Source organism: Nycticebus coucang, chromosome 17 (genome assembly GCF_027406575.1).
Source record: "Nycticebus coucang isolate mNycCou1 chromosome 17, mNycCou1.pri, whole genome shotgun sequence".
NCBI classification, from domain to species: domain Eukaryota; kingdom Metazoa; phylum Chordata; class Mammalia; order Primates; family Lorisidae; genus Nycticebus; species Nycticebus coucang.
In genome coordinates, this window is record NC_069796.1 from 2127689 (window position 1) to 2142791 (window position 15103).

Genomic DNA, 15103 nt, shown 5'->3' on the forward strand with positions numbered 1-15103 from the left:
TCCAAATAAAACAGCATTTAAGTCAGATTAGAACTTGATTAAAACACCCTAGGAAGTACATGGTTCAGACAGTCATCTGTAAGCCAATAATTTTTCTTTTATTAATGAGCTAATATGTGCATGAGCCTAATACACTGTTGACTTGGATTCTCAGAGAAGAGAAAATTTACAGTCCCACAAATCTCCAAACTTTAAATGTTAATTTTAAACGATGATTTGGTCCAGCTTTCACTCCTGAGGTAACTATTTGAAATTACTTAATTCGCATGTCAGATACTTAAACTTTTTAAACATTAAATCATTTGGCTTTACTTCTATCTGTACTCACTTCTGTCTTATAATTCTTCACCCAAATTTGACTCTTATTGTTTAAAATTAACAAAGAACCTACATTCCACGAGGGCAGATAATACACAGATAACTAAAAGCCAGGGCAGGATGACTGTCCCAGTGAACATGGCTGTGCTTTCACAGAGGGGAATGATGGTCTCTGGTGGGTCAGAGTGGGACGACAGGTCTGCAGTGGGGCAGTGGCCGGTCTCATCAGTGAGCACCTGCTGCCCTGCAGCCCGGTCAGGTGCCCCGGCCGGTGCCACCACCAGGGCCGTCACCACAGTAGGTCCTAGTGCTCACCTTTGAAAGCTAAGACAACTCAGTCTCAGTTCAAGTCTGAGGCTTCTCTTCTGCTACAATCTCATTCTGTTTGTTTAACATTAGTTTGATTTACACCTATACAGAGAATGATTCTAAATTCGGTTCCTGCTGTCTTCTCCACCACCACTCCTAGTTTTTCCAAGTGAAACCTCTCAAGTAAGGCACAGAGCTTCACGTTCTGTCTGCCTTTCAATTGCAGGGCAGAGTCCGCTGTAATCAGTCTGCCGTGTAACTTTTAAACCTCTCTGGTGGGGGATCCCTCACCAGCGCTGTCTTCATTGTTTTTATAAAATTAGTTCCTCTTCATTTTCCAAATTATATCCACAAAATAACAGGAAATAAGTCATTTCCAGAGAGGTAAGTGAATTTCCTTGCTTACAGTTTTATAAAACTAGCTTTTTGTAGTTAACAAAAGAGAAGGATGTTTTCAATGTGGCTTTAAATACATTAGACTATTAATAGATTGTTGTTGGTCATTAGGATGTGGGGTAATTTTTTCCATATTCTTTATATTAGATTAAACCATCTGAAAATGCCAATATATGGAATAATATAGATTTCCTAGAGGAAATGTGTTATGTCCTGTAACAGGGTGGCTCCAGGCTCAGTACCCGGGGCTGGTGCTGCTGCCTGTGACTCCTGGGGTTCTGTGACTTTGTGGCATTGGCTGCATCCTTAGGCTGTGGTCCTGCAGTTCCCAATTCCAAGGAGAGGGTCTCTTTCAGTGGACTTGGCAATAGCTCTCCTGTGTCTCTTTCTTGAGAATGAGAAAAGCTCCCCCAAAAGCCCTCCAACCAAGTTCTTTTATTTTTATTTTTATTTGTTTTACATCATTGGTCAGGATTAGGTTATGTGATCATTCCTGAACAAAGCCCAGAAGGAAAATGGAAGTGTGGTGATTAGCACGGAATTATCCGAGGCAGAATGGGTATTGGGCAGTTAACCACCATTACTGCTCCATCTAATATTTTAAACTGTGAGGTTAATACAAATAGGGACAATCTGTAGGGATGGGGCAATAATAGTTTAAGCTACCTGATTAATACAACTTTTCTTGAATGTGGTAACGCTATTCTAATTTTGTTGATTGGAGGTAATATTGTGCCTAGTTACTAAATCATTTTGTACAAAGGAACTACAAAACTGAAAAACAGATCAGTTTTTTTACTACTGGGTAGAATCTTCAGCTCTCTCAGACAGACAGACTGATGAGTAATCAGGAGCAGCATACGCCGAAGGAAATTTCTTAATTTTCCTTCATGAAAAATGTTGGACACAAATGTTTAGACCCAGTCTCAGAAACTCCAGTTTAGAACAGTGCCTCACAGAGCAAAATGACAAACGGAAATAATACCTTCGTGCTATGTGATTTTTATTAAACACTAAAATTATTTTACAATTATTTTAAAAGTATTATTTAATAATTATGTAAACTAGAGGACATTTTGGCAATCTCTTGGCAGCAGCTTCTAAAAGCCAGTACTTCTGCAACTTCAAGACTGTCCAGTAATTTCTGCCAAGTATGTAATTTTAAAACCCTTAATTTTTTTCATCTACTTCTATTCTGCTTCATTAAATTTAATATTGTAAGTCTTCATTACATTTTGTGCTCAGTGTGTTACGTGGTCATAAAATATGTTTTTGGTGTTAACATCAGTGTATCAGAACTAGATAGTAGATTTGTCGTTCAGAAAGCCTCACTAAGGTCTTACTCAGGTATCGATTTGAAAATAGTGCAATTCTAATGCCTGAAACACTTAATTGCTGAATTGTTGGGTTTAACTTATTATCAGAATAAATAACTTCCTGTCTCCTTGGTCGCAGGTGGGGCCACGTTAGAGACGGATGTGTGCGTGCTGGTCACAGGTGGGAAAACGTTAGAGACGGATGTGTGCGTGCGTCACAGGTGGGCCCACGTTAGAGATGGATGTGTGCATGCTGGTCACAGGTGGGGACATGTTAGAGATGGGTGTGTGCGTGCTGGTCACAGGTGGGGCCACGTTAGAGATGGATGTGTGCGTGTTGGTCACAGGTGGGGACATGTTAGAGATGGATGTGTGCGTGCTGGTCGCAGGTGGGGCCACGTTAGAGACAGATGTGTGCGTGCTGGTCACAGGTGGGCCCAAGTTAGAGATGGATGTGTGCGTGCTGGTCACAGGTGGGGACACGTTAGAGATGGATGTGTGCGTGCTGGTCGCAGGTGGGGCCACGTTAGAGACGGATGTGTGCGTGCTGGTCGCACATGTCACTTCCACAGGGTGTGGCTGGCTGAGAATGTGACCACATTATCATTCTATATCTTACATTCCAATGGCGAAAAACCTGAGCTCTCCACTTTCAGTTCATTTATTTCCAGTTCAAGTTTTGTCATTTCAGGATTTAAATTTTATTAGTAAAAAATCTACTTCTTTTTGCCCTCAACTTGATCTGTGTTCTAAGCTCTATCGAGACATACACCATTATTTATTCAGCCCAAGACACAATTAATTTTAAGTAGACCACTAAGAAAGAAAAAAAAAAAACTAGTAATTTCATCATGAAATAATGTAATATATATTTTTTAATTTTCTTTCTACATAAACGTGTTTATTCTGTTTCCACTTTTTGCCTTCACAAAATTAAAAAGGCTTAACATTTAATAATAATAACAAAGTTTAAGATAAGGACTAAAAACATATACCTCATAAAGAACGAAGGAACATAAGTACATTCGGAAAAGAAATCAGATTATTGCTGCAACGAAATATTGAGCAATAATGATGATGTGATGATGGAAAAAAGTCACATTCACATTGTCAGATAGGAGTATATCTATCATAGAATGCTTGGTGTCTGAGGTTCAGTATGGAGTCATCAGGTAACTTCTTTTTTTTTTTCCAAAGTCTGACAAAATAGACAACTAATATTTATAAATGAAAATAAAATACAATTTCAAAAAACAGATCATGCCAAATCTTATAGACAATAGAAAAAGAAGAAATACTTCAAAATGATTCAACTTCATCTGGATACAGATGGTATTAAAATTGGAAAAAATTTTATTATAAAGGGAAATTATGAACATATTTCACTTATAAATGAGGATGCAATATCCTAGGCAACATATTAACACATTGAATTAAAAATTAATGTTCAAATAATGTACTTCGGTCAAAATTAAATCCAATTTATGTGGGAATTAGTCATTATTTTCTTTTTTAATGTAGTATTTTTAAATTTTGCAAGAATCATGAACACTTGCCTCTCAGTACTTTTATAACATGGTTCCCTTCTAGAGAATTTGGAAAGTTCTTCTGCTTGGCGTTGCATTGATTGGTATGTAATAGTTTCTCAGAACAGAAGCCAGCAGAATTTTGTTTATCTGGGATGTGTTCTGATTTCCACAGACATGTTTATTTCTTGATAAGAATATTTGAAATTGATGCCGTTGTTTAGTGGTAAGTGTTTGCTTCAATGACATGAAATTATAAACTTGCTCTTCTCTTTCACGTCTTTCTACATATACCACAGAAGTTCTTTAGTGGTGATTCATGATATCTTTTTTAATATGTTCCAAACATCATTAAATTCATTTTTATGAAACTGACTATGCATATAATTGGGTTGAGGTGACAATAGTACGAAGACCTCCACTAGTGGGTGACACTGGCAACTATGTAAGAACTGTCACTCTGACAGCTACTAGAAGATGCTGTCAATCTCAAGGTGCATCAAAGTACAGAGATGTTAAATATGAAAAGTGTCTTATGAACTGTGGAACGCACTACTGTGCCTAGGGGAGGGCACAGCTGCAGTGCTGTATTTTCTGCTACAGTCGAAGCATGGCCTGTCCTGCTTGCTTTGGGGACCTCAGTATTTCTCTATGACACTTTTGCCAAAATAGCCTCCTATTAGCACCCCACACAGATGATTCTGTATGCTTCTATTAGCACAACCAAGCAGTAGACCTTACTGTGTACTCCTGTCAGCAGACCCATGTAGACCACACTGTGTACTCCTGTCAGCAGACCCATGTAGACCACACTGTGTACTCCTGTCAGCAGACCCATGTAGACCACACTGTGTACTCCTGTCAGCAGACCCATGTAGACCACACTGTGTACTCCTGTCAGCAGACCCATGTAGACCACACTGTGTACTCCTGTCAGCAGACCCATGTAGACCACACTGTGTACTCCTGTCAGCAGACCCATGTAGACCACACTGTGTACTCCTGTCAGCAGACCCATGTAGACCACACTGTGTACTCCTGTCAGCAGACCCATGTAGACCACACTGTGTACTCCTGTCAGCAGACCCATGTAGACCTTACTGTGTACTCCTGTCAGCAGACCCATGAAGACCATACTGAGTACTCCTGTCAGCAGACCCATGTAGACCACACTGTGTACTCCTGTCAGCAGACCCATGTAGACCACACTGTGTACTCCTGGTTGTCACCAGGGCCAGCCTGCCTTCCATGACTTGGTGGCACTGCTCTAGGCAGTGGGACTCTTAACTGTCTTTCTCATGCCATATTGATGCTCCATAATTTTTTCAGACTGCTGTAGGGTTTTTGACAACATGTGAGTGAGTTAGAAATATTAGCATAGGAGATTTCCCCAAGGAAGTGATATTTGAATTGCAGTTATTTGAGGAACATGATGTAAGATGGTCAAATAAGAGCTTATGAAAGGGGAGAGTGTTGCAGGTAAGTTCTGTGAGCATGAGCCGCAGGACAGCCCTGTGCAGGGGTGTGTGCACACCATGAGCTTCTGGGGTGCAGGACACATGGTGGGTCAGGAGATAAGTCAGAGTGGGAGCATGAGCTGCAGGACAGCCCTGTGCAGGAGTGTGTGCATGCCATGAGCTTCTGGGGTGCAGGAAACATGGTGGGGTCAGGAAAGATCTGTCAGAGCTGGGAGCACGAGCCATGGGACAGCCCTGTGCAGGGGTGTATGCACACCCTGAGCTTCTGGGGTGCAGGACATATTGTGGGGTCAAGAGATCTGTCAGAGCTGAGGCTAAATCAGAAAAGTAAAAAAAATACTAAGGATTTGGACTTAATCAGTTGTGAAAATGCTCACAGATTGTTAAATGCTTCTCAGTGAAGGAGTGATACTTTCATATTTGCGTTCTAGAAGATGATGCTGGTGATGTTGTGAGAGGTAAGAATTTTGAAAAAACTAAGGTCCAAAGATTGAGGCTGTTTCACTTGTTAGGTGATAGGTGTCAGAGCGGGGGCAGAGACCAGGAGTGGGAAGAATTGAGCTTGACAAGATAGTAGTACTCAGCAATTCTCAAGACAGCGGCAGTGGTCAGAGATGGTCTCCCTGCTCCCACTGGAATGGTGACTAAGTGGACAACTCCGTCATTGTGTAAGTCAGAATGCTGATAAGGCCATGTTTAAGGACGGAAGATGATGTGTTTGATTCTTCATGGGTTAAAAATATGTCCTAGGAAGCATGTGATAAAGCATGTCTTCTCCGATATTAAATTTGGTCTGTGGTTTAGTCACGCCAAGGAGGAACTGGAGAAGGGTCACTTCATACAGCGCATAGTAGGTGTTGGACAAAATGAAAAATAGTAAAGAGGTTCAAGAAAATGTTGATGTTCTAACAGGTAGTTCTGCTTATTCACACGTTTTGAGGTTAATTACAAGGCTCAAAATAGCTCTCTGAAGCCATCCATGAGGACACTGCACGGGCTGAGTCCTTCTGCACCAGAAAGCTTTCTGTGGTGCAGTGTGCTAGACGGCCTTCAGGGACTCACCGGTCATCCAAGTTCTAAAGGCAGCTTATTGATAGAGTTTAGATTAGGTTTCAGTCATTTTGTGTTTTTCCACTAATATATGAAACTGCAATTTTGATTTTACAGATTGATTTTGTTAAAATGACCATGAGTTTCAAGCATTAAAAAGACAAGTGTTATGTAAATAAATTCTACATTATATTGTTATTGTTTTATAATAATCTTCAATCTATTTTTTAAAAGCTTAAATTTACTCCCCAAGTAAAAATATATTAGAATTTCATTAGCTTATACTAATCATTTGAGACATTTTATAGATTGCTCACTGAAGATAAAATAGAGAAAAACAGCACTGCTCATTCTCAGATATAATTTCTAATGAACTTCTGAATGTTACTGATGATTATAAAAGATTTATTAATTTTGTAAAATCTGCACACCTTTGGCTATTTTTTGGTTTGACTGTATGTTTTTGATGGTTGTAGTTGTTAGCAGAAGTTTCTTGGAAACCAAAATTTGGATTAACTTACAGAAAAACAACTTGTGTAAATAGAATTAAGATCTATAAAAACGTGTGTGATGAAAATATAACTTTATATTACCATAAACTAGATAGTAAGAGGAAAAACAGGCAAATTTGCCCCACTGTATGTGTTTATTGAAAACTTTGCTTTCTGTAAGGACAATTTTTGTTTTTCTATCATAAATGTCCAAAGCATTTACTGTTCTATAAAGAACACTTTCAGGCCTCAGGCTTTAAGGAGTCTTCCTTCTTAAGACTTAGAAACAGGATCAGTTAGACCAGTGTTTTTCAACATTTTTAATCTCACAGTACACTCAAACCTACAGTTAAACTTCTGTGGCACACTTAAATTATGATGATCCAAAAAAGAGTAAGAAAGAATATACTTACTGTGCTATGAACTTCTTCCGAAAATAATTTAATTAATGATCTTTAAGACTGTGTCCAGCAGCTGGGTTGACAGTCACTGAGTTAGAGCGCTGTTGCTGCTACTGCGCTTACTAGAAAGCTGATAGCGCCTGACAGGTGTTCTCAAAACTCAGGTGTTGGCAGCTTTATAAATAAGAGCAGTCCTCATCATGAACCCGACTGTATTTGCACAAAACAGTAAAGGTGCCTGTTGACGCCTTAAATCCTTGTGCCTGCTTCTCTTCCTTAATGATAAATGTCTTTTGTGTCATTTTCCCCAGAGAGGTGGACTTTATCTGTATTAAATACCTGTTCAGGCAGCTGCGGTTTCTGTTCAGTGATTTTGTTTCTGGGAGCTCTCTGCCCTCTTGGTCAGCAGTAACTCTTTCACCTCTTTTCTTGACTTTAAGCTAAACCTCTTTCTAAAGTTATTTAACCATCCTTAGCTGGCATTAAATTCTCTAGCTTTAGGTTCTTCGCTTCTTTTTTTTTTGCTTTAAGTTGTCATGTAATGCCTTTGCTTTTCCTTGGCTTGTATCAGAGTCTCTGCCCGGGGGTTGCGACCCATGGGAACCGTATTAAAGGGCCGCGGCATTGGGAAGGGTGAGAACCACTGGTCTCTGTGGTCTGCCTTTCTTGGAGCAATCCTGCAGTCACACAGGCTGCATTTTCAATATGAGATGAGAAGTTAAATTGTAAAAAGCACAAGGTTCCTGCACCTGCTGGCGTAGTGGCAGTGACAGTCTCACAAATTTTCTTTTCTGTTTTTACAGTAGACCTTATGCTAAATCCATTTATCTTGAAGTGGCAGGCAGCTGTAGCGACAGGCCTCAGTGTGTACGCACCAGGCAATTCTGCGCTTTCTTGTAACGTCCTGACTTCCCTGCCCCCTGGGAGCTCTCAGCGTCACTAGTGACTGACTCCGCCTATGAGTCTCGTGTGTGACTCAGGGTTTGGGGTGTTGTATTAAACACAAGGAAATCTACTCAAGGACCACAGAGATCACTGTTACCAGGATACCAGTTTACCAGAGCAACAAATTGCCCATGGAGATGATTAACGTCGTGTGCTTTTTAACCAAATACTCGCACTTGAGCTCCCCCAGCAGCAGTAGGAGGTCACTACAGACCTGCTCAGCAGCACAGTGGGTCCTGCAGTTAATTTGTGTGGTTGAGATTTAATGCTGCATTCAGTGTCCCGTTGCTTACGTGTCTCTTGACTGAGTGGTCCCGCGTATGGTCTGCAGAGTGTTTGTGTAAGTTTTGATGAATTTTAACTTTGTGTAATATATTCATATATTTTATGGAAGTAAATGGTAAAACTGGTTAATACTTGCATATATTTTATGCATTCACAGCAAACTTCACTTTTTCTTATTTTTTTATATTTCTAAGGTATAAGGTTTATCTGTAAGTTGTCTCAAAGTTGTGCAAATCTCTACAAACTTTTATAATATATTTATTGATAAAAGTCTAGTGGACTTCATACTGTTCAAACCCATGTCATTCAAAGGTCAACTGTGTTGTATAATTCAATCAACCAAAGTCCTTTATGAATGTTAAATGAGGTAATAATTTTGTCACGAATATGAGAGTCTTTAATCACTGTAGTTATATATAAAATCCCATTGGAAAGTTTGAATTATAATTCAAAAGACATTTTCTGAAAAAATATAGATAAAATAATCATTTATTTTATTGGTGACTTTTATTATAATTCTATTAAATTACTTTGATTATATTCTTCTTGCTTCTCCAAATCTTTCTGAATATTTAAAAATGTGTTTAAATTTTTCCAAACGAGAACTTATATGGTATTTTTTTTTCTTTCAGATAAGAATGTGCCTTTCGAAGAGAAGACTTCATCTTTCTATACTGGAGAGCAGAGTTTCTATGTTTAAGAAATAAAAAGCCACTGTGTAAAGGGGGGAGGGTATTTAAGTTACTTACATTATGACAACCTTTAATTTGTTGTTGCAATAATTGTATCATTTTGTTATATCTTTGTATGTATAGAAGTGCTCTACTAATGAGCTCAGAGTTGTTGGGGATAAACTGTACTGTAATAGCTTCCCTGTTTGAAAATTGCTTTGAAACAGGGTGTTTTTGGATCAGTTTGGTTTCTTGCTTACCACATGATTGTAAAGTGTTTTATGTACTAATCAGTTCATGTTAATTTTTTTTTTTTTGCTGTTGTCATATTTTAAAGAAGTGAAAATCCCAACAAACAACTGGTGTGTAAAAATAATTAAAAGTTTTCTTTACTGAAATGTATTTCCCATTTTTGTGGGGAAAAGAAACCAAATTTATTATTTTGTGTTGGGCTTTTTAAATATTAATATTATTGTATGTGAAACAATAAATGGTTTAAAATTCTTTTAACATGGTACAGAAAATGTGTTTATAAAATAGACGTAATGACTATACAATTATATATTAATATATGATTTCTAGAAAGATCTATCATAAAAGGATCATTATATTTTAGCAACTTCCATGTACAGTAAGAAATCTACTTTGATTAGCTATTTCATAAAATCTGTGAATTTTAAAGCCATTTTCTTTCTTTATAGTATAGTGAGATAGAAGTAACCATAAAGGCATGTTTCAAAGCCTCAATCATGTTAGGGTGTGGGAGAGTGAGAAATTAAAATAAATGCACCATCTTTGGAGTCAGACCTGTGTGCAGAAACCAACTCCCTTCTCTCCAAAAAATTACTTAACCTCCTGAGTTCAATTCTTCACATTACTGAAGTCAGAGGAGAACTTACAGGAAAAGCCTATTGTTAGTTGAAATTAGTTTCAAGCTAATTGGAAATTCAGTTGCTTACGGGGCCCAGGGAGCTCATTCAGTGTGTGTGTCTGTCAGGACAGTAAGTCACAGTGAGGTAGCAGATGGTTCTCAGAGTGGACGGCACCAGGGTTCACTTCTCTCTTATGCTCCGTGGTTACAGCGTTCGTAGGGATTGTGACCCTGCTTCTTGCATTCTCCAGGACGGAGACTGATGGAGAAGCCTCTCCTGCATTTTATCTCATGGCGAGACGGGCAGATGGGATGAACTGGATGCTGGCTCATCAGCTTTGGATTGAAGGTGTTATATTTCAATTTCACCTACATTTTATTGGCCAAAACAAACTGCTCATAGTTTAACAAGGCAAGGAGAGATAATCCTCTTACAAGGCAGTAAACTGGAGTGTTTGGCCATCAAAAATGCCAGCTTTATTTTTCCATGAATGTTAACTGGCTTTCCACAGGGGACAAGTCACCATGATGTCAGTGTGTGTGTGTGAGTGTGTGTAAAATGTGTAAGCAGGGACTAAAGCAGAAGAGAATCATTCTCTTCGAACCATCCTCTTCTGTTACCACAAAAGAAAAGAAAAGAAAGGAAAAGAACCTCTCTGGTGTTATTGAACCTTAGGTTTTAATTTCCAAAAGAAGCCAAGACTCCAGATTTCTTAAAGGAAATTTCCCTATTTTAAAACGGTGTTAATGTAAAACACATATGTGGATTGAATTTAACTCGAAAGCTCAATTTTATGATGTGGGAAAATCATATAGTATCTTGGAAATAGTAATAATCATTTAATAACTTGTCATTTATATGGTGGCTTTTGTTTTCAAGCTAATTGGAAATAAGAATCAAATCTACCAAAGGATAAGAATTCTAATAATTAAGGCAATTTAAAGTGATGATCATTTTTATAAAAGGTCTTCAACTTGCTTTTAAATGGGGTGCTATTAAAGTGTTTTGACTATGGTGGCAGCTTTATCAGAAAGATACAATTTCTCAGATGACTGTATAGCCTTGGACTGGATATAGAAATTCTGCCATGTTTGGTAAAAAATTATATGATTATTTTATTACTTTTATATAATCATTCCTGCACTGCAAATTTACTGTTATAATTATCATACTTTAATGAAAGTGCTTTTAGAAAATACATGTATAAATTCAAACAAAACTATTAAGCTTGTTAGATGCATAACAAGCATGCTGATGAAAAGGGCTGGGATTGTCACCTAAAAATCTGCGTGTACATTTTAAATAAGCAGTGGTATCTTAGATGTTTTGAAAACATGTTACTGTTTTCCTTTTTTCATTTTGTACTTCTTTTTAGCTGTTTTATTGGTAATAACATAACCTAGGTATTAGAGATCAGCGGGGCCATTATAATTGAATTTACGTCTCAGGAAGAAAATAAATGGGGAAAAAGGATAAATAGTGAAGTGACTTATAGATGGTCTTCTATATCTGAACTGGAGGTTTCCGACCATCCTCTCTGTGGGACTAGAAAGTCAAATAGCTTCTTTCTGCCCAGCACCGCTTAATTATTAGGTAAGTGCTAGTGCTGGGAGAGCAAACCCCTGCGCAGGATGCTCCACCTGCACCTGGCTGGCTTCTGGGTGGCTTTGAGGCTTGTTTGCCTTGCCAGGATTTAATCGATTACCCTTCATCACCTGCCCTCTCTCCTCTCCTCCCCTCTGTTATAAATGTGTTTCTTTGGTACCTTAGTTTGAATTGCATTCAAACTATATTGTTCAATATAGTTTAATCATTTTTATCTTATTTTTATTGGGTGTTCTTTTGTTCTCTGATCACTTCTATTTAGTGAAACAATAAAGGAAAGAGAGGGTGTGTTTCTCTTTTGTTGCAATGTTAAAAAAGAACTTAGAAGAAACATGAATGAAGGGATGAACGCAGTGAAACGAGCCGTCAACCTGGGCAGGTGGGGTGTTGATTTCAGGAACTGCCCCTCTGGCGACCCCGCCAGTTTCAAGGATGTTTTTCATATAGACTTTTATATTCTTTGACTTAAGAATCAAGTAAAAATTATCCTCAGATTTATGTTTGATTTACTAAGATCGATGTTATTTCTTTTCATTCACACTATTAATTGCTTGCATCAGGAATTTGACATTTTAAACGCATAGTTTCCAACATATTTTGCCTGTCCATGCCAATAACCTGTCATAAATCTGGAGGGAAAGGTGGAGAGAGATGGTAGGTGGTGCCGCCTCGGACGTCCATGTCTGGCTGGTCAGGGCACGGTGATGCTGCGTCTCCCACGGAAACGTCTTGTTACTGATCCACGGACAGTGTCTGCAGTCAGGTCCTGGCTCTGTTTCTACATCAGATTACAGTGCAGGTTTCTGTGTTTGCACCTGTCTCTGTTATTACTATACAGGGACCTTGGTGCCCTCCCATGTCACCAGGAATTACTTGAAATTACTCAGGTAGTTTTTCCTCAAATAGGCTTTTTGGATCAAAGTAAGCTAAAGGTCTTTGACAGCTACGTCTCCTAATCTGCCAGGGTCCTTTCAGGGACAACCCGGGCCCACAGCTATTGTTATTACCTAAAAAGGAATGGAAGCACATGCTCCTCCTCTGCTCACTCTTTTCTCTAAAGACAGTTCTTGACTTAGAGTTCAAGTTAGGCTGATTGTTTTTTCTGATTCTTTATCTACAAAGCAGGAAAGATGACAATCTTTACACTCTAGACTCTCTAACTCTTTTGTTTGACCTATTTTTCTCAGGGAATCTATTGCTATCTATGCAGGGTCCAACCTCCCTTCCCAAAATAGAGCGTAATCTGTTTGCTTTTGCAACAGGATAGATTATTCTTCTCAGCCGGCCTCATAAAGAAATGTATTTTTGAACCTTTCAACTGAATATTCAGACTAATTTTCTAAGTATTTTTTACCCAGTCCTGAGGATACTTGTCATGGATGTAGTTTCTCCTGGACAACTCGGCTGACCCACAGGCAGACCAGTGCTGCTGTAGCCAAAGAGGCCCAGGAGGTCTGCGGTTACCTGTTTCCAAGCAACAGACATGTGCCCTTTGATTAGCTGTCCTTGGGTTGTCAGATCTGCAATGCACTATACTCAGAGCTAAGGATTTAACAAATCCTAAGATCTACAGTAAAGTCGATAGGTATAATCTTTCCGAAAGACAAACTCTGGAACGTTTCTTCTGATAATTATTTTTTTCTTGGAATGGGGCTACCTAAGCTTCAAAAATAAGCATCCCTTACCTGGTTTGTCTTTTCTAACATTTCAATATTCCATTTTCAAAATACGCGAATCACTTAAAATACCTCACGGTGTAATTTTTTAACTCTGTAAATTTAAATAGACTTTGATAGACAGGGTGGATTCATCAAGTTTATTTCTCACGTCCTCCAGGCTCTGCTGCTCACAGCTTCTAATTTAGTTGTCCCCCCAGGCACCAGACGTTATTTCTAACAAAAGCACCTGCCCTGGATATCTGTTCAGCTGTAATTACCTTTAGCTTTTTTATGAAAACATGCTATAAAGTTATATCTGAGGACCAGAAAGCCAAACCACAATTAGCAGTAGCAAAGGGACCCTTCACAGAAGTGATGGGGAGCAAGGTGACTCTGCAGGAACAGGGGGGCTCCTGGCCTGGTGCATGTGCTGGGCCTGCACTGAAGGACTCCTGTTGTGTCATCACAAGCAGTGGCCTGACAGTTACAGTTAGCTTTGTACCAGTTACAAAGCTGCACGAGCATTCTCCCAGGTGGAGACCCTCGGCCAGTCTGAAGGAAAATCACGTGTCTGCTGAATCTGCCTCCATCATCGTTTCCAATATTATCTGAAAAATTTCCTTTCTCCATAGTCTACCATTTTCCACATAGAATTAACAGTTTAGAGTAATACTAATGTGTTCAATGCTTTAGATTTTTTAATTCATTCAAGGCTCACAATAACTTCTTTGTGGGGGGGGGACTATTATCCCCATTTTGCAAACAAGGATATTAAAGCTCAGAAACATCGAAGAATTTCCCTGAAATCAAACAGCTAGAAGGTAACCAAATGGCCTATTAAATATAAGCTAAGGAAATTCATTTTTGTTCATGAATATTTCAGTTTGTTTCCATAGAGAGGATAAGGATCTTTATACACGTATATGCAATCAAAAGGAAGAGTTGATTTCAGAAGACATGGAAATTGAGGCTCAAGTAAACAAAATGTAGGGAAATCAGGTCGTATTGTCAATCTGGTCTCACATGTATGATATGAATCGGCACAGATTTGTCACAAGTGTGCCGTGACTTCCAGTCAAGAGAGAGGGAAAAGCTCTTTGCTGGTACAGAGACTGTACTAATTACTGGTACAAAGACCAGAAGGAAAATAATTGGTTTCCAGGGTTTTTAAAGAGCGAATACAAGGAGAAGCCCTTCTATGGAGTAGGGAACACTCTTCCCAACATCTTGAGAAGAGCCTCAGAAGGCTGCACCGCGCCCCTCTTATTATGTATTTTAACACAGGTTGGTGGCATTATACTACAAAATATTGGAATTCCGTAAAATTAATTGCACGGGGAAAAGTCGCTCTATTTGCATGCAACTATTTAATGATTTATATTTCACTAAGGGGTAAATTTCATTGCCATCTAAAACAGCCTTTTCCAAAATATAATCTATGAAACAACTTATAAAAACAATCCCTAACTTCACCAGCTTCTCCGGCAATATCCTCTTCGTCAGCTTTTCCTGCTCTTCTTTTCTTAGCAGGTTTTTCTACTTTCACATTCCTCCTCACTCTCCTCCTCACCCTCCTCCTCACTCTCCTCTACCTCCTCCTCACTCTCCTCACTCTACTCTCTCTCCTCCTCACTCTATTCCTCTCTCTCCTCACTCTTCTCCTCACCTCACTCTCCTCCTCACTCTCCTCACTCTACTCTCTCTCCTCCTCACTCTATTCCTCTCTCTCCTCCTCTCTCTCCTCACCTCACTCTCCTCCTCACTCTCATCCTCACTCTCCAC

The 15103-nt window shown here is 39.0% G+C and overlaps 1 protein-coding gene across 1 annotated transcript in view; it reads left to right on the top strand.

Moving 5' to 3' along the window:
- The window catches only part of FAM174A (family with sequence similarity 174 member A), a 36745-nt gene extending 24669 nt beyond the window's left edge, over nt 1-12076 (top strand). The window contains exon 3 of the mRNA XM_053567215.1: nt 9148-12076. Within this exon, the coding sequence (XP_053423190.1) occupies nt 9148-9151 (4 nt within the window). The 3' untranslated portion in view covers nt 9152-12076. The remainder of the gene's footprint in view (nt 1-9147) is intronic.
- The last annotated feature ends 3027 nt before the right edge of the window (nt 12077-15103 follow it).